The sequence below is a fragment of the Pecten maximus genome, chromosome 9, assembly GCF_902652985.1.
Source record: "Pecten maximus chromosome 9, xPecMax1.1, whole genome shotgun sequence".
Classification (NCBI taxonomy): Eukaryota; Metazoa; Mollusca; class Bivalvia; order Pectinida; family Pectinidae; genus Pecten; species Pecten maximus.
Window position 1 is genome coordinate 4,160,175 of NC_047023.1, and position 18,817 is coordinate 4,178,991.

General features: G+C 38.2%; 1 protein-coding gene across 3 annotated transcripts in view; it reads right to left on the reverse strand.

Moving 5' to 3' along the window:
* The window catches only part of LOC117334433, a 106,412-nt gene that overhangs the window by 19,241 nt on the left and 68,354 nt on the right, over positions 1-18,817 (reverse strand). For all 3 annotated transcript variants that reach the window (XR_004534170.1, XR_004534171.1, XM_033894059.1), the window contains exons 38-60: positions 18,302-18,402; positions 17,436-17,582; positions 17,136-17,225; positions 16,424-16,530; positions 16,019-16,100; positions 15,413-15,559; positions 14,470-14,631; positions 13,966-14,064; positions 13,240-13,334; positions 12,694-12,841; positions 11,995-12,112; positions 11,404-11,496; positions 10,619-10,721; positions 9,339-9,570; positions 8,940-9,118; positions 8,456-8,558; positions 7,703-7,885; positions 6,553-6,732; positions 5,157-5,277; positions 3,513-3,589; positions 2,248-2,301; positions 1,379-1,543; positions 522-622 (exon numbers count right to left, since the gene is read on the reverse strand). Coding sequence is in view for 1 of the 3 variants with exons in the window: in XM_033894059.1 (XP_033749950.1) it covers positions 522-622; positions 1,379-1,543; positions 2,248-2,301; positions 3,513-3,589; positions 5,157-5,277; positions 6,553-6,732; positions 7,703-7,885; positions 8,456-8,558; positions 8,940-9,118; positions 9,339-9,570; positions 10,619-10,721; positions 11,404-11,496; positions 11,995-12,112; positions 12,694-12,841; positions 13,240-13,334; positions 13,966-14,064; positions 14,470-14,631; positions 15,413-15,559; positions 16,019-16,100; positions 16,424-16,530; positions 17,136-17,225; positions 17,436-17,582; positions 18,302-18,402 (2,887 nt within the window). In the remaining 2 variants the exon portion in view is untranslated. The remainder of the gene's footprint in view (positions 1-521; positions 623-1,378; positions 1,544-2,247; positions 2,302-3,512; positions 3,590-5,156; positions 5,278-6,552; positions 6,733-7,702; positions 7,886-8,455; positions 8,559-8,939; positions 9,119-9,338; positions 9,571-10,618; positions 10,722-11,403; positions 11,497-11,994; positions 12,113-12,693; positions 12,842-13,239; positions 13,335-13,965; positions 14,065-14,469; positions 14,632-15,412; positions 15,560-16,018; positions 16,101-16,423; positions 16,531-17,135; positions 17,226-17,435; positions 17,583-18,301; positions 18,403-18,817) is intronic.

Sequence of the window (18,817 nt, forward strand, 5' to 3'; positions counted from 1 at the left end):
TCCTGTTAGACTAATAAAACAATATTGGGTACCTCATGATGAAAAATACTGCACAAAAACAAAATGTTGCAGCGCACTCCCACTTTGAACAATCCTTGGTGGGAGATAATCTCTTACTTTGGCCTCTCTAGAGGGTGGCAACCATGGTTTTTTTATGCTTCTGTGCATTCAAATATCAGAGGCTCAAATTTGTCACTTTCATGGTTTGATATTCTTTATGTTTATATAATAACTCACATATATATAAGTTAAACGTTATCAAACTGTATCATAAGACAAACACCTACACTTGCAGTTGTGTATTGATGTAATATAAATCAAATGCATTTTGGAACAAATGAATTATACATGTACTGTGGACTGGAGGCCTTTATTACTGAATAAAGATTATGATTATGAAAAGTCGTTTAAATGTTTTATGCTGTTCGACCCTGTGATCTTGAATGTAGGTCAAGGTCATTCATTTGCACACACTTGGTAGCCCTTCCCCTCAGGGTAAATAATCATGTATAGTCACCAACCTCTTTAACTTCCCTCTCTCTTTCTCCGTATCCAGCTCAAACACCCTTTTCCGTAGTTTGTGATAAGATGTCTGGAAATCCGTGTTGTTGTTCAAAGCCAACTGAAATTATCACATATACAATTCATAATTTATAATACAAATTTAATAGTAAATGACATATTTTGAAATAGCGCATGTACACAGTCCACTGAGAGTTATTTCATACATCAGATATCTCGATGTAATGAGTCCAATTAGGTTTTAAATTCATGCACAGAACAAAGAGGATTTGTGGACGTGTGTGCCTGGGTTGGGTGGGGTTTGAAGTTGAGGGTTCAAATGGCAAAGGTCACATTTACCTCCCCTTTTTGAAATACACAACTTGATTGTGTTAAACAAAACTAAACCAAACTGACCAAAACTGTGGTCATCTCTATTAACTTATAAACTGTTGACCTCCACTGGGATAGAAAGGTCACAATCACATTCATTTGTACCAGCTATTTACCTCTACTTTGGTCAGAGGTCACACTTACCTTCTTTATTTGTGTAATGAACTATGGCTTTACTCTGGGGTCAGAGGTCACACTTATCTCATTTATTTGTGTGATGAACTATGAACCTACTCTGGGGTCAGAGGTCACACTTATCTCATTTATTTGTGTGATGAACTATGAACTTACTCTGGGGTCAGAGGTCACACTTATCTCATTTATTTGTGTGATGAACTATGAACCTACTCTGGGGTCAGAGGTCACACTTATCTCCTCTATTTGGGTGATGAACTATTGATCTTACTGGGGTCAGAGGTCACACTTACCTCCTCTATTTGTGTGATGAACTATTGATCTTACTGGGGTCAGAGGTCACACTTACCTCCTCTATTTGTGTGATGAACTCCTGACCTTCTGTATCGTTGTGGAGTCTGAGAACGAACTCAGGGTTGTGTTCCATCACCAGGGTGATACGAGCCAGGTAGGATGCAAAGTCATTAATATCCATCGTCTCATCTTGGTACTTTGTAGGATCTGCCTGCCACACCTATGACGATTGTTATAGACAATAAACATGTATTCTTATATATTATAAACATGTATTCTTATATATTATCAAACTCCCTCCTGCTTTTGTACAACTCATTGATAAAATTCTACATATCCAACACATCAGAAATGTCCTGATTTATTCATGCCACCATCATCAACAGTAAATATTTGGAAAATCAATTTCACTGAAAAAATAAAAAGTTACCAGTTTTTGAGAATTATAGAAGTCCTCATATCATTATATTTACATTTGCTCGGCAGTTGCCACCATACGCCTATAACACACAGTGTCTCGGGCTATAACACCCAGTGGGTCATGTGACATTAAAAAAGGCGGGATTTTTTTTGTTGGTTCAGTTTTTTTCAAAGTTGACGGAAATTGTAAGACAATGTAAATATAAGTATTGAACAGTGGTTTTAATGTTGTTATAGTCGATATGGCAGCACGATGTATGGTGGGCAAATGTAGCAACGGGTTCCCATGCCATTTGCCCACCATACATCATGCTGCCATATCGACAATAACAACATTAAAACCGCTGTTCATTGCTTAATTGGTATAAATTTACCAGTTAATTTCTAGACAATTTTCAATAGCAAAACCATTGTACTATCAACATTAACTACATATTTTTATCTTAAGGTATTTTTTTATTTGTAAGATTCAAATGTATATAACTTTCGTATAAAACAACTTACCCCTGATTCTTGTGAAGGTGTCAGCAGAACTGGATCTGCTACACTATGCCATCCCTAAAACAATTAGTACGGAGAAAACATAAGTAAGAGACAATGTACCCTCATATACATGTACAGGTAAGACGTTATCCCAAATAGAAAATGTACATTAATTTAAATATTTAATATATTAAACTTTTTATCAAATCACTTTTTAAGTATTATTTCTTTTTGTTATGTCCTTGAAAATGGCTTTACTGAACAGTTAAAGAATTAGCTTTCTGTGAAGGTTACAGAAGGGACATAATTCTTAAGTTTGATTTCTGAGAAGGTCACAGAAGGGACATAACTCTAGATATAGATTTCTGTGACGGTTACAGAAGGGACATAACTCTAGAGTTAGCTTTCTGTGAAGGTTACAGAAGGGACATAACTGTAGATTTAGATTTCTGAGAAGGTTACAAAAGGGACATAGCTCTAGATTTAGCTTTCTGTGAAGGTTACAGAAGGGACATAACTCTTAAGTTTGATTTCTGAGAAGGTTACAGAAGGGACATAACTCTAAAGTTTGATTTGTGTGAAGGTCACAGAAGGGACATAACTCTAGATATAGATTTATGAGAAGGTTACAGAAGGGACATAACTCTAGATTTAGATTTCTGAGAAGGTTATAAAAGGGACATAACTCTAGATTTGGCTTTCTGTGAAGGTTACAGAAGGGACATAACTCTAAAGTTTGATTTCTGAGAAGGTTACAGAAGGGACATAGCTCTAGATTTAGCTTTCTGTGAAGGTTACAGAAGGGACATAACTCTAGGTTAGATTTCTATGAAGGTTACAGAGGGACATAACTCTAGATTTAGATTTCTGTGAAGGTTACAGAAGGGACATAACTCTAGATTTCTGAGCAGCTTTCTGTGAAGGTTACAGAAGGGACATAACTCTAGATTTCCGAGAGGTTTATTATATCAGAAACTATAGGAAAATCCAACAAATTATGTGAATCAGGATTTTGTAAAAAGCATATAATTTAAACTCTCACGTGAGACAGATTAGAATGAAGTTGAAGCAATTTTTTTGTACAATTTCAAGTTTGCATGAAAAGATGGCCTTCCCATTATTGAGATGAAATCTGTCTGTATGCAGACAAATGGATAGTCATGTTGTCAGAAAATGTGATTCCATAATATTATCCACCTTGATTTTATTATCTTGGGTATATAAGTATAAATCTGGGTTACCCAATAACATGTGAATAACTCAGATTCTCATAGGGTATAAATTACCTGTTCACATTCACAAAGTGTATAGATGCTGTAGGACCGTGGAGTGTCAGCATCATCCTTTGACACCTCAGAGGCTTCTAAAACAGACAATCATGTTATATCTGGTTAATTTCCAAAATGAAATAAAAACACAATACCTTTATTAAATAAAATAAATATCATGACCTTAATTTGATCTGAGTTAGACAACATGATTACAACAATTGAATGCCACAACTGTATTGTAATATCTATAAATAGTAATGATCTCCCCATTTTCAATTTGTTAAGTAATAGGGGTGACAAAAAACTGACATAACGACAAAAGTTACAAAGTCAGATATCAGGGAGTCAGGATGGATATCACAAGATAGGCCACATACACAGTCCACAGCTCTCAGGGGAGGACATACACAGTCCACAGCTCTCAGGGGAGGACATACACAGTCCCCAGCTCTCAGGGGAGGACATAACGACAACAGTTACACAGACAGATGACAGGGAGTCGGGTAACACAAGATAGGTCACATACACAGTCCACAGCTCTCAGGGGAGGACATACACAGTCCACAGCTCTCAGGGGAGGACATACACAGTCCACAGCTCTCAGGGGAGGATATACACAGTCCACATCTCTCAGGGGAGGACATACACAGTCCACAGCTCTCAGGGGAGGACATAACGACAACAGTTACACAGACAGATGACAGGGAGTCGGGTAACACAAGATAGGTCACATACACAGTCCACAGCTCTCAGGGGAGGACATACACAGTCCACAGCTCTCAGGGGAGGACATACACAGTCCACAGCTCTCAGGGGAGGACATACACAGTCCACAGCTCTCAGGGGAGGACATAACGACAACAGTTACACAGACAGATGACAGGGAGTCGGGTAACACAAGATAGGCCACATACGCAGTCCACAGCTCTCAGGGGAGGACATACACAGTCCACAGCTCTCAGGGGAGGACATACACAGTCCACAGCTCTAAGGGGAGGACATAACGACAACAGTTACACAGACAGATGACAGGGAGTTAGGGGGGTAACACAAGATAGGCCACATACACAGTCCACAGCTCTCAGGGGAGGACATACACAGTCCACAGCTCTCAGGGGAGGACATACACAGTCCACAGCTCTCAGGGGAGGACATACACAGTCCACAGCTCTAAGGGGAGGACATAACGACAACAGTTACACAGACAGATGACAGGGAGTTAGGGTGGGTAACACAAGATAGGCCACATACACAGTCCACAGCTCTCAGGGGAGGACATACACAGTCCACAGCTCTCAGGGGAGGACATAACGACAACAGTTACACAGACAGATGACAGGGAGTCGGGTAACACAAGATAGGCCACATATACAGTCCACAGCTCTCAGGGGAGGACATACACAGTCCACAGCTCTCAGGGGAGGACATACAGTCCACAGCTCTCAGGGGAGGACATACACAGTCCACAGCTCTCAGGGGAGGACATACACAGTCCACAGCTCTCAGGGGAGGACATGACGACAACAGTTACACAGACAGATGACAAGGAATCTGATGATGAAATTTCAGTTTAGTAACTCTGACCTTGACATTCTAAAAATAATTTACCCAGGAAAACTATCAAAAATATTCCGAGCAGCCAAACATGGTAAACATTACCTTTACTTGGCCTAGCCATGATGTCAATTGCAAACAATCGTGGATAAATGTCAATGTCTTGTTCACTGGCGTATCTGGAGATCTCTCGAAGGAACTTTCTCTGGGCTAACTCAAACATTTCCTGTAAATGAGATTTTTTTTTTTTACCTTATTAAGCCAAATCTGCATTTCATTTCTATCACTTAATATCATATTCTTCTTTGTATGTAACATAATTAATTACATATATACCTCTGTATAAGGGTCATTTGACCATAACCTCATTAATAACAAGTTCACAGATGTAAAATATCCATGGTTTACTGATTGGTAACCTTGACAACAATATTGTGACAATAGATCTGTTGTAAACTTTATTTATTTTACAACAATTGGGAAACAAGTAATATCAACTTATATTAAACATGCACGCTTGTTGGCCTGGATGGAAGCGCGCAAGGGGTCTGACTGTGGGAGGAAACCGGGGGGAAACTAACGTGGGATTCGAACCCCGGCCGCCTAGGTGAAAGGCAAGTGTGTTGACCTGAGTGTCTGGATGGTAATCTGGACAACATTGTGACAATAATTCTATTGATGAGTGTCTGCCTGGTAACCTTGACAACATTGTGACAATAGATCTATTGATGAGTGTCTGGATGGTAACCTTGACAACATTGTGACAATAGATCTATTCATGAGTGTCTGGATGGTAACCTTGACAACATTGTGACAATAGATCTATTGATGAGTGTCTGGATGGTAACCTTGACAACATTGTGACAATAATTCTATTGATGAGTGTCTGGATGGTAACCTTGAGAACATTGTGACAACAGATCTATTGATGAGTGTCTGGATGGTAACCTTGACAACATTGTGAAAATAATTCTATTGATGAGTGTCTGGATGGTAACCTTGACAACATTGTGACAATAATTCTATTGATGAGTGTCTGGATGGTAACCTTGACAACATTGTGACAATAATTCTATTGATGAGTGTCTGGATGGTAACCTTGACAACATTGTGACAATAATTCTATTGATGAGTGTCTGGATGGTAACCTTGACAACATTGTGACAATAATTCTATTGATGAGTGTCTGGATGGTAACCTTGACAACATTGTGACAATAGATCTATTGATGAGTGTCTGGATGGTAACCTTGACAACATTGTGACAATAATTCTATTGATGAGTGTCTGGATGGTAACCTTGACAACATTGTGACAATAATTCTATTGATGAGTGTCTGGATGGTAACCTTGACAACATTGTGACAATAGATCTATTGATGAGTGTCTGGATGGTAACTTAATTACACTTGTCAGTAGATGTAGTTTAATGATATATGTAACTTCAAACAGGTTATAGGTAAATGAAAATACAGAGGTCCAGGTCACAATAAGTTCCATACCTGAAATGAGATCTGAGCTTTTGCAGCATTTGCTAGTTCAATTTTTCTCTTTTTCTCCTCTGCATCCTTCTGACTTTCTGGCAACATGTGTTCCTTTATCAGAGACAGCAGACGGCTATGGGCAATATCAGACGGCTCCTGGAAGTCAACAGTAGGGAAGGCGTTGGCATGGAAACCAACCTGGAATAAAAATAAATTTGTTTTAAATAAAGTTCCCCTTTTGGGGCCCTGCCCCTCTGGCCCCAGGGGTCACACCAGCCTTATTTATACAAAATATGATTGCCCTCCCCCAATGATATTTCACACAAAATTTGGTTGTAATCCACCCAAGGGTTAAGATGGAGTAGGAATTTTTAAGCAAGAATTCACCAAAGTTCCCCTTTTGGGGCCCCGCCCCTTGGACCCCAGGGGTCAGACCAGCCTCATTTATATAAAATAAGATTGCCCTTCCCCAATGATACTTCAAACCAAATTTGGAAGTAATCCACCCAAGGGTTTAGGAGAAGTAGCGTTTGGAAATAAAAAGTCGGCGGACGGTGCACGACGACGGATGGAAACGATGGCTATAGGTCATCCTGACCCTTTGGGTCAGATGACCTATAAATGCAAATGACATTTAACAGGGATATAGAGGATATCTAACAGTGTCTTCAGTAATACCAAATATATTTCACGAGTGGGGCTAATATTTTGATATTTGATATTGCCACTCGTGTGGCTAATATTTTGATATTTTTCACTCGTGCTGCGCACTCGTGAAAAATATCAAAATATTAGCCCCACTCGTGAAATATATTTGGTATTACTGAAGACACTGTTAGATATTCTGTTTATTACATTTTTTATCAATGAAAACCCTACCCCGTATGCTAACTAGGACTACAGCGATAATTTGTAAACAAAAACAGTAGTTTCCCCTGTCCAGGTGCTGACATATATGGCGGGCTTTGTGATTGGTCAATTATTTTGGTATTTTCTAATCTTTAATTTGATTGGTCAAATCAGCAAAAGTGATATTTTTCACTAGTGAAAAATATCACTTTTATAGAATGAATAATTTTTGATATTTCACTGGTAAAAATGAAATAAAAAGAATTATCTAACAAACAAACCAGTACATACAATTTATATATTTATGAAAAAAAAATACCTCTGAACATTTCCAGGTGTTTCCTGTCCCAACTACAGCGACAACAATTGGTACTTTGAGTTGAACTGCGAACCTGATCTCCTTACAACAATTCTCTGAGGCAGCGTACTCGTCAGAAACACACGCCACCATGATGCGTGATTCTGACAGACCTTTGAATAATCTGTAGAAAAGCTGGTCATTCTGTACAGGGAAAGAAAAAAAACAACTTAAAGTCCTAAAATGTTGTTTTTGTGTTATATGTTTTAAACAAATGATTATCACCCTTGATCCATGACTTGTTATATTTAATTACATGCAGCACAAATTTTAGTACATCAGTCATGTGTCCAAACCCAGGCAGAACTCAGTTGTGGCCTATATTTGATTAAAACTGAGACAATTTCTACAATGCCAAACTGTAGGTGGGGATAGTTGAGGCCATAGCCATTAGTAATTGTTTTTACAGATTTAATCTTTAGTTTTCACCTGATGTGCTAGAAAACGTGCACTCTGACAAAAATATATGCAGACTTATAGTTTGCCAAAAATGGATGTGATCTTTCGGAATAAAAGTATTTTGGGAAAAACCCTCAAATAAAGAAACTAAAAAAACAAAGAAAATGGATGGTGGAGATATATTTTTTACCAGAAATTTGGTAATGAAATGAGAGAAAAAGATTCTTTCATAATGAGGGTATGTAGGATAGGGATATTCTAGTATAAACCTTTTCTGCATACACACATATATTATGAAAAGTCCTTAATATTTACCACATTGATCTGTTCAATATCAATCCAACATGGTATGTTGTTTTTCTCCAGGAAGGTCTTGATTTCTCGAGGATCACCAGATCCCAGGGCTCCTTCTTTTTTCCTGGAAAATTGCAAATGTACATGCAAAGTGAAACAAATATTGACAATAAGCTATAGCTGTAACAAAGAGCTTCGTTAGCTAGAGGAAATCGTAAAAAAGGGGCATAACTTCCACGAAATTCACTGAAATGGCATTAAGTTAGTTTAGACAATATTAGCTGATCTGATGCAACAGTGACAAAGATTCTTGTAGCAAAATTCATTAAATGGAAATGTAATAAAAGAATGACTCATGCCAGGTGCTGCTTTAGAAACCCTGTTATTACAACATATCAAGATTTAGAAACTAGAGTTATAATAATTGTCATAGATGTTGTTTAGATAAAGGTCATTACAGATGTTTGTCACGAGTTAAAACTGATGACATGTGACCTATACTTACTTTGAACCAAGTTCGACAGCTTGGTGAGAGTTCACCCACGCATAGCTGATGAAGCAAGCATTTGAGCGAGTGTCCTGCTTCCCTACAATCAGCTGTTCATTCTTCTGAAGGGCAGTCAATAACTCATCAAACTTACTTTTGTACACAGACTTCTTCGAATTTGTCATGTTTACAAAAATCTGCAGAATAAAATGTTCAACTTAAATTACCAAAAATGTTTGAACATTGAAAACTTGTCAGCATACAGCGCATTTAATCTTGGTCACAAACATATAATTCTATTTTTAACTTTCACATTTATAACATGATAATTACTAGATAATGAGCAAAAAAACAAAATTTCACCATCAATAGTGAAATAAAATCGCTTTGTATAGTAACAGACGGAGTATCACTTACCACATCACTGATGAAGACCCCGAGGGTCGTACTTCCTTGCCAGTTAAAATTCTCTCCAACAGTCACACAGATTGTCATCTTCTTCATGGTGTTGACGGCGTACTTGTACATATCACAACAGACAGTGTCTGCAGCGTAGTTATTGGAGATGAACACGAGGAAGACAGAAGCATGTACCAACCTCTGGGCCATTTCCTCACGGGACGACAAGTCTTTGCCCTGAGGAAAGTAGCTGGAATCGCAAGATAATTATATCTATTAAATGTGTCCTGTAACTGAAGCAATAACAACTGGGCTAGACCAGGATTTGAACCATGGACCTCTAAACTTTAAATGCTATGAAGCTTAAACCTGATAAGCAGCCTGGTGATGGCTGAGAGGCCCTGAGAGGCTCTGAGAGACCCTGAGAGGGCCTGAGAGACCCTAAGAGGCCCTGAGAGGCCCCTGAAAGACCCTGAGAGACCCTGAGAGGCCCTGAAAGACCCTGAGAGACTGTGAGAGACCCTGAGAGGCTCTAAAAGACTCTGAGAGGACCTGAGAGACACTGACAGACTTTGAGAGACCCTGAAAGACCCTGAGAGACCTTGTTGTAGTAATTTCAGCTGCACAAGTTCATGATAACTACAACACTAAGTACATGATAGATTTTCCTATTTTAAGTCAGGTGAATATATAATACTGTATTTATCCAGCAATTGCCCTAGCTATTCAATTCTAACTCAAACTTAAAATCACTTCAGCTTCCTAAAGAGTTATTGCTGAATAGATATTGAAGGTACCGACATGAACTTTCAGTGATGACCATCACTAACAGATGGAGAGACAGATGGGCAGAAGGACAGAGGCAGACAGACAAAATTATTAATACTTCATGTCATATGATCTGTTTTCAAAGAGAGATGGACAGATGGACACAGGCAGACAGACAGATGGGCAGAAGGACAAAGAGGCAGACAGACAGATACTTCATGTCATATGACCTGTTTTCACAGACAGACGGACAGATGGACAGACAGAAGGACAGAGAGACAGACAGATACTTCATGTCATATGACCTGTTTTCACAGACAGATGGACAGACAGAAGGACAGAGAGACAGACAGATACTTCATGTCATGTGACCTGTTTTCACAAACAGATGGACAGAAGGACAGAGAGACAGACGGACAAATACTTCATATCACGTGACCTGTTTTCACTAAAGAGAGCATGGTTGATATAAGATGAAGTGAGCAAACAACAGTTTATATGGTACATGTAGGTCAGTAAATATGTCTCACCAAGTGTAGCCTTCGTTTTCAAGGTCAGCGTAAACATCAGCGGGGTGAATGACCTTTGACCTGTCCTTGGGTGCATCTTTGGCACAATAGGAAATAAATATATCTGAAAAAGACAACAAAAGCCTTTTATTGAGTCATATCTCTGATTATACACATGTGGAGATTAATACTAAAATGTGTGGTAATCTGTTATATTTACATTCTGTGAGACAGTCTCCCATTACTCCTGTGTTAAACCAGATGGCATTGATCACCGTATAAATGCAGCCCAGATAACATGACGTCACTTCCGTCAGCGTCAAAAAAATGTTTGGTAATGCGTTGCGGGTGAATCAAACCTAGCAATGATTTCGACTTAGAACAATCACGTAAGTATGACGTCATTTTGGTGCTTTGTCGATCATAGTCACGGCGAGGCTTTGTATTACACATCAATTTGAATGCAAACCAAGCACTTCAATGAAATTGATTTCACTTGTGCCGTTCTTTCAATTGAACAAACAGGGGAATAGCTGAACATTAACCCCAGATTTAGCAGAGAGAAAGTGAAGTTTAGCATATCTTAATGTAAATATAACAATTAAACGCTTGTTAGATTGTATTTATTGTCAATATCAATGCAATCTGGGTGACAGATAAATATTCATGGCGCCCTTTAGATCTTGCCAATAAATACAATCTAACAAGCGTTTAATTGTTAAATAAATCAGGCAAGGCATTGTCTATTACCACTAGGAGGAAACGAAATGTAACATATCAGAAATCATTCGGACTAGATAACTCACCAACGGCCATCTCGTTTTGCATCTGTTTGAGAGCAGTTACATCGTTGTTCAGGTGAACTTCGTAGTCTTTACTGTTGTCTGGAGCCAGGATACCTACAGAAAATACCAACTGATTACGACTCATTTTGTATGAAGATTTAAAAAACTTATTGACAATTGTTTAAGGAATTAGCATGATTATAACAGTAACACATATCTATATTTAGGTGACCTTGGTGACCTCTCTCTGTCATATGATTAGACAGATCTAAATTTAGCCGACCTTGGTGACCTCTCTCTGTCATATGATTAGACAGATCTATATTTAGCCGACCTTGATGACCTCCGTCATATGATTAGACAATCTATATTTAAACGACCTTGATGACCTCTGTCATATGATTAGACAGATCTATATTTAGCCGACCTTGATGACTTCTGTCATATGATTAGACAATCTATATTTAACCGACCTTGATGACCTGTGTCATATGATTAGATAGATCTATATTTAGCCGTTCTTGATGACCTCTGTCATATGATAAGACAATCTATATTTAACCGACCTTGATGACCTCTGTCATATGATAAGACAATCTATATTTAGCTGACCTTGAAGACTGAGGACTGGAGAGGTGTGGAAGTATTTGTGACACTGTAAGAACGGTGCCTTTAGTTCCATGGCTCGGCGGACCCCAGACTCCTTGAACATGTGAGGATCTTTCACATACTGAATAATAAAAAATTAGATAAATTCAAGAAAACATGATATAATTCTCAAAAGTTATAGTTCAACAATAAACTGTTGTAACATTGTGCCCAGACTTAGTACCCCAAAGACCTCAAAAAACTTTAAAGATAATATTGATGTAAGCTGACAAATCACAAGTGCTAAGACACATAAACAACTAGGTAAACAACTTGTTGACTTGTAAATAACTTGATAAACAGCTTGGTAAACAACTTGGTAAACTACTTGATAAACATCTTGGTAAACAAGTAGATAAACAACTTTATAATTAACATGATAAACAACTTGATAAATAACTTGATAAATAACTTGATAAAAAAACCTGATAAACAACCTGATGAAGATCTTGATAATTAACATGATAAACAACTTGGTAAAGAACTTGATAAATAAACAACTTGATAAATAAATTGATAAATAACTTGATAAAAAAAAACCTGATAAACAACCTGATGAAGATCTTGATAATTAACATGATAAACAACTTGGTAAAGAACTTGGTAAATAACTTGGTAAAAAAACCCTGATAAACAACTTGATGAAGAACTTGATATACATACCTGATTAACACAGTCAGGACAGGGAATCTTACAGTCGTAGGCAACACCAGAGAAGGATTCCTTTATCAGACTTTCGAACACCTCGTGTATAAAGAACAGGAGGTTGTCTGGCCTCGGACCTTGGACTTTGACATGAAGTAGGGATTCCCTAGTAAAATCAAACGGTTGAGATAGTCTGGTGAAATCGACTTGGATACTAGTAAGTGTAATTCATTTATCTTTTTATTTATGCCTGGTGTTACAATTGCCCCCACCTGAGCTAGTTCTCATTTTCAGGACATAATCATTTGTCCTGTATTTGACCTAGATTTTTTTAAGTGATGTCAATGAAGATGTTTAACCTTGTGGAACCCCTGGTTCTATTCTCTGTGTACTGTTTTCTTTACAAATCTATAATTCATTCACATTTTATCAGTTTTGTTTACATATCAGTATTCTTCAGTGTTGTGTGTTTTCTAACACATTAACGTAAACTTTTGTTCTCTGGTACGTAACAAGAACCTTTACGTAAGTGATTGTTACAAAGTCTTCTATATGCCATCTTACCCGATCTGTTGTACCAGAGCCAGCTGGCCGTTCTTCTTGATGAACGAGCCTCTTTTCCAGATCACCGACTCCTCAGAGATGCCATGAAGTCTGACCTGAATTAAAGTAAACAAACCGTTACGTTACCAGAGTAAACATGTCTGTGTAAGGTTTGTCATCAATATAAGACCTTTGTTAATGTCTCCTGTCTTAACAATAGTATTTTTTTCTACAAACAGTGATAGCACCATTGTCTGATATCATATACAGGTGAGTGTATTGTTGGATATCGTCCCAGGGGTAATATTGTTGATCTCACCCCCTGGGGTCGTTATGGTTTAACCCCACCCCTGGGGTGGGAATTGTTGACCTCTACCCTGGGGTCTGTATTGTTTGATCTCACCCCCTGGAATCTGTATTGTTTGATCTCACCTCCTGGGGTGGATATTGTTGACCCAAACCCCTGGGGTTGGTATTGTTGACCCCCACCCCCTGGGGTGGATATTGTTGACCCCACCCCCTGGGGTCGGTATTGTTGACCCACCCCTGGGGTTGGTATTGTTGACCCCACCCTGGGGTTGGTATTGTTGACCCCCAACCCCTGGGGTCGGTATTGTTGACCCCACCCCCTGGATGCGGTGTTGTTGACCCCACCCCCTGTGGTCGGTATTGTTGACCCCACCCCCTTGGGTGGATATTGTTGACCCCACCCCCTGGGGTAGGTATATAATACACTGTAAGTCCTACCTGTCCCCTGTTGAAGAGACCTCCAGGTAAGTAATCAAACTTGTAGATCATCTTTGTCTCAAACACTCCTTCATCCTGTTTCACCTCGGGCCAAGTAAACTGTCAACACAATTCACCACACTTCAATAACAGTCGTCACATAAAATGTTTAATTTCTGGTAAAATTAATGGAGGAATTTAGTATTCAGAATTATCGTCTTCAAAGAAATTTCTGGTAAAAAAAAAAACATTAACAGAAGAATTTAGTATTCAGAATAATTGTCTTCAAAGAAATTTCTTGAAAAAAAAAAATCATTAACAGAAAAATTTAGTATTCAGAATAATTATCTTCAAATAAAATAAAATGCTATGAAATTATTTGTATGCGATTAATATTTTAAAATCATTTTAAACTTGTAACTGACAGTGTGTCAGTTTGAGGACCCTGTGATATGAATATCCCTCATCCCTCTGACAGACACATAACCAGCTTATTATACCAGACAGTGACACTCTGATACGTACATCAGGGCACTTCTCTGGAAGTAGACACGGTACAATGTTACATTTGGCCCCTTCCAACTGAAATGTCAAGTCAAACTCCTCGGTCAGTCTCAGCAACCAATCTGCCATGGCCGTGTAGTCCTTCCATATTTTCTTAATGTCTGCATGTTGTAGTCTTCCATCCTGAAACAAGAAATAAAATTGCGTTTCAGTACACAGTTTTAAAATGAAACATTTCTTACCTGTAAATATGTAACAGATGATCTCTGTCCACTTAAACATTCAATATCTGTAAACCAGTCAGAAATCATCTCTGTCCACTAGTTTCATGATTAGAAATTACTTTAGAATATTTTTTTATTCCTGATTCCGGTAAGCTTTACATTTTGATAAACAAGAAACCAAATGGGCATGTATTGCAAATCCCCAAAGCCTGCCACAAGCCTAATATCAGGTTTCTGGGCCTCTTGGTTTTTAAGAAGAAGTTGTTTAAATAGCTTAGCCTATTTGATTCCTATGACCTTGAATATAAGTCAAGGTCATTCATTTGAACAAACCTGGTAGTCCTTTACCCCAGTTTGCCACAGGAACAATATAGTTTTGTTGTCAATAACTTCATCGTAGAAGTTCTGCAGTAATTACCTTTTTTTTTTTTTTTTTTTTCAGTTTTAAAATCGTTTTATTCATCCTTTTGCATATTATAAGTACATGAAATACATCGAAAAAACATCAATTATAGATACAGTTTTACAGCAACACAATATCATTTTTTTGAGAAGAGCATCGAGGGTGACAATGATTTGGTAAACATAATAGTAACATTTTAGAAAATGTGTACATGTATACAAAACAATGTTTAATGGCTAATATAAATAAAGTATGTATTGAACAATTAAGATAAAGATGTACCATTGTTGAATTATATATATAGCTTACAATATTAAGAGGTGAAAGCTTTAATTACCTTGATGACAGCTTGATCCACACAAACCACACACGCCATGACGTCTACAATCCACTGGGGTTCGATAATCACATGATCCCTCAGATATTCATTTGAGAAATGTTGTATCATCCCAAGGTCGTGTAAGAACTGGACGGCTTGTGAAATCTGTATAAAAAATATGAATAGTCATAAAAATGTAATTGCCATTTGGTTAATGAAGAGTGATCAAATTTATGGTATAACTGTCTTCTTCTCTTGCTTATTTACAAAGAAAAAGGAAAATTCTGTAAAAGGACTAAAGCAAAATCTGAGCAGGTTAGTGCGGCTGTATAACATGGGTTCAAACACATTGATCACTCACTGGGGGAGATTTTGGCTGAGTTTGGAGAGTTGTGGCTAAGTGCTTATTCTTAATTCCTGACTGAATACTCTATGAGAATCTGTTTTTCTAACATATCTGGGTTTTAGAAATTTTAAGACTTGGAGAAAATCGTCAAAACATGTAAATGAGCAGATAGATAGACAGAAAAGCGGATGGATAAAATACAGTTAGGTCTCCAACATCAGACATTCCCTAATAACGAATTGGTCATCCTATTATCCTAGAGTTGACTACATATTTACCTCAGACGAGTCAACAATTCCAAGATCTACAGCTTTGGTCTCCACGGTCTTGAAGTCCAACACTTTACTTTTGTTTCTCTGTCTATAAAAACATAAAGTTAGAGGTCAGTAAAGGTCAACACTTTATTTACAGGTAAACCATGTACAAATATCTACAGATATCAACATCAACAGTAGCTCTAGTAAATCTGGATAATTTTCATGTTTCCCCAGAAGTTTCTAATTATGTTATCCAGGTGTGAAATTTTCCTTACTTCAAATTTACCTTTTTACTGATATACAGCTTGGAGGATCATATTGCCGAGAGTGACAGAATTTTAATGATTGTCCACATTTATCAAGAAGACACATCAAGATTAAACACTTATATTAATTGTTCTGTAATATTCTAATGAATGCTCTTACTCTGTGATAACTTTTTCCAGTTGAAGCCAAGCCTGAGGAATCTTTTCTCCCATGTATTCCTGTTGTAGAGTGACTTTAAACAAAGCCTCCTTCAGTTCGGGGATACCCTGGAAAGAAAAAGTCACACTTCAATAACATACCTCAAGGTCTGCGAGTCGAAGAATCTTTTAGTGACAGCTAATGTGATGTTCATCACTTAACTTTCCAACCTTTGAGCTGACATAATTATACCTTTCAATCCTTTGAGCTGACATAATCATTACCTTTCCATCCTTTGAGTTGACATAATCATTACCTTTCCATCCTTTGAGCTGACATAATTATTACCTTTCCAACCTTTGAGCTGACATAATCATTAACTTTCCATCCTTTGAGCTGACATAATCATTAACTTTCCAAACCTTTGAGCTGACATAATCATTACCTTTCAATCCTTTGAGCTGACATAATCATTACCTTTCCATCCTTTGAGTTGACATAATCATTACCTTTCCATCCTTTGAGCTGACATAATTATTACCTTTCCAACCTTTGAGCTGACATAATCATTACCTTTCCATCCTTTGAGCTGACATAATTATTACCTTTCAATCCTTTGAGCTGACATAATCATTACCTTTCCATCCTTTAAGTTGACATAATCATTAACTTTCCATCCTTTGAGCTGACATAATCATTACCTTTCCATCCTTTGAGCTGACATAATTTTTACCTTTCCATCCTTTGAGCTGACAAAGTGAAATCCCTCTATCTGGTGGTACTTCAACTTCATCTCATCCATGGGAAGTTCCACCTTCGTCATCTGTACAAAAAACACAAATTAAAATTCTGGACACAAAAGCATGTATGTAGATGTCAAATTCTAGCAAGTAGGACTACACATTACATTGGACACTGCCTAATCATTAGTACAATTGTCAGTGATGGTCAGTTTACGGGTATTTTACTTGGTCAGTGTAGGTGCCAAACAAAAAGATAGGAGTCCTAAGGGCTTACTGTGATGGTACCTCACCTGGTCAGTGTGGGTTCCGACCACAAAGATGGGAGCTTTAGGAGCGTGAACTGTGATGGAGTTGAGCCAGAAATTCAGACCAGCGTGTTCATGTCCAAGTCTTATATTCCACAACAACAGGTACACAGCTCGATCTGACAGGAAAAACTACAACAAAAATACATATCAGTGCTTCAGAAAACCTTGCCAACCGTTTTAAATCAGATCAGGAAATCAGATATGCTACATGATAACCTACACTATATTTTCAAGAGATCTTTGACTATTCAACCTTGCCCTAAACCTTTGACCTTAATGCTGCCCTCTAATTTTGACCCTGGACAGCCATCACCTGATGGGGTTGTATTACCCTGTGAGATGCCCCCTGAGTTTGACTGTAGACAGCCATCACCTGATGGGGTTGTATTACCCTGTGAGATGCCCCCTGAGTTTGACTATGCAGCCATTACCTGATGGGGTTGTATTACCCTGTGAGATATCCCCTGAGTTTGACTATGCAGCCATTACCTGATGGGGTTGTATTACCCTGTGAGATGACCCCTATGTTTGACCATGGACAGCCATTACCTGATGAGTGTTGTATTACCCTGTGAGATGCCCCCTATGTTTGACCTTGGACAGCCATTACCTGATGAGTGTTATATTACCCTGTGAGATGCCCCCCGGAGTTTGACTATGCAGCCATTACCTGATGGGTGTTGTATTACCCTGTGAGATGACCCCTGAGTTTGACTATGCAGCCATTACCTGACGGGGTTGTATTACCCTGTGAGATGCCCCCTGAGTTGGACTGTAAGCAGCCATTACTGATGGGGTTGTATTACCCTGTGAGATGCCCCCTGAGTTTGACTGTAGGCAGCCATTACCTGGTGGGTGTTGTAGTAGATTGTCTGGCCAGCAAAGTCCCACACACTGTAGGATATGGTGTCATTATTGTGTTTAACATCCCAGGTACAGATATCAATGCCTGTAATTATAAAATTTCACATGGCACCATATGTTTACAAATGTGATAAAATGACAATAGATACTTGTCAAAGAAGGATTGAGCTGTTTTGTTCCATAACTTCTTCCTATGTGATTAGCTGACATGGAATAAAGCAAAAAATGCTTAAGTCACGTTACGATTGGAAAGGATGGCAGTCAGCTTGTTTGTCCTGAAAACAAATCTTCACAGACATAAAAGCTCTATATCCTCTCACCTAACAAAGGACTTAATTCAGGTGGTATGGACATCTTTTGAATAAACACTTACATGTCATGAACAATATCTACTCCAACCTGATTGGTCCCTGTGATCACCTGACATCATCACTATCTCGATCACCTCAAAGCTTAAGACACTCCAGTATGAGGCTGGAAATCAACAACCTTTGAGGTGA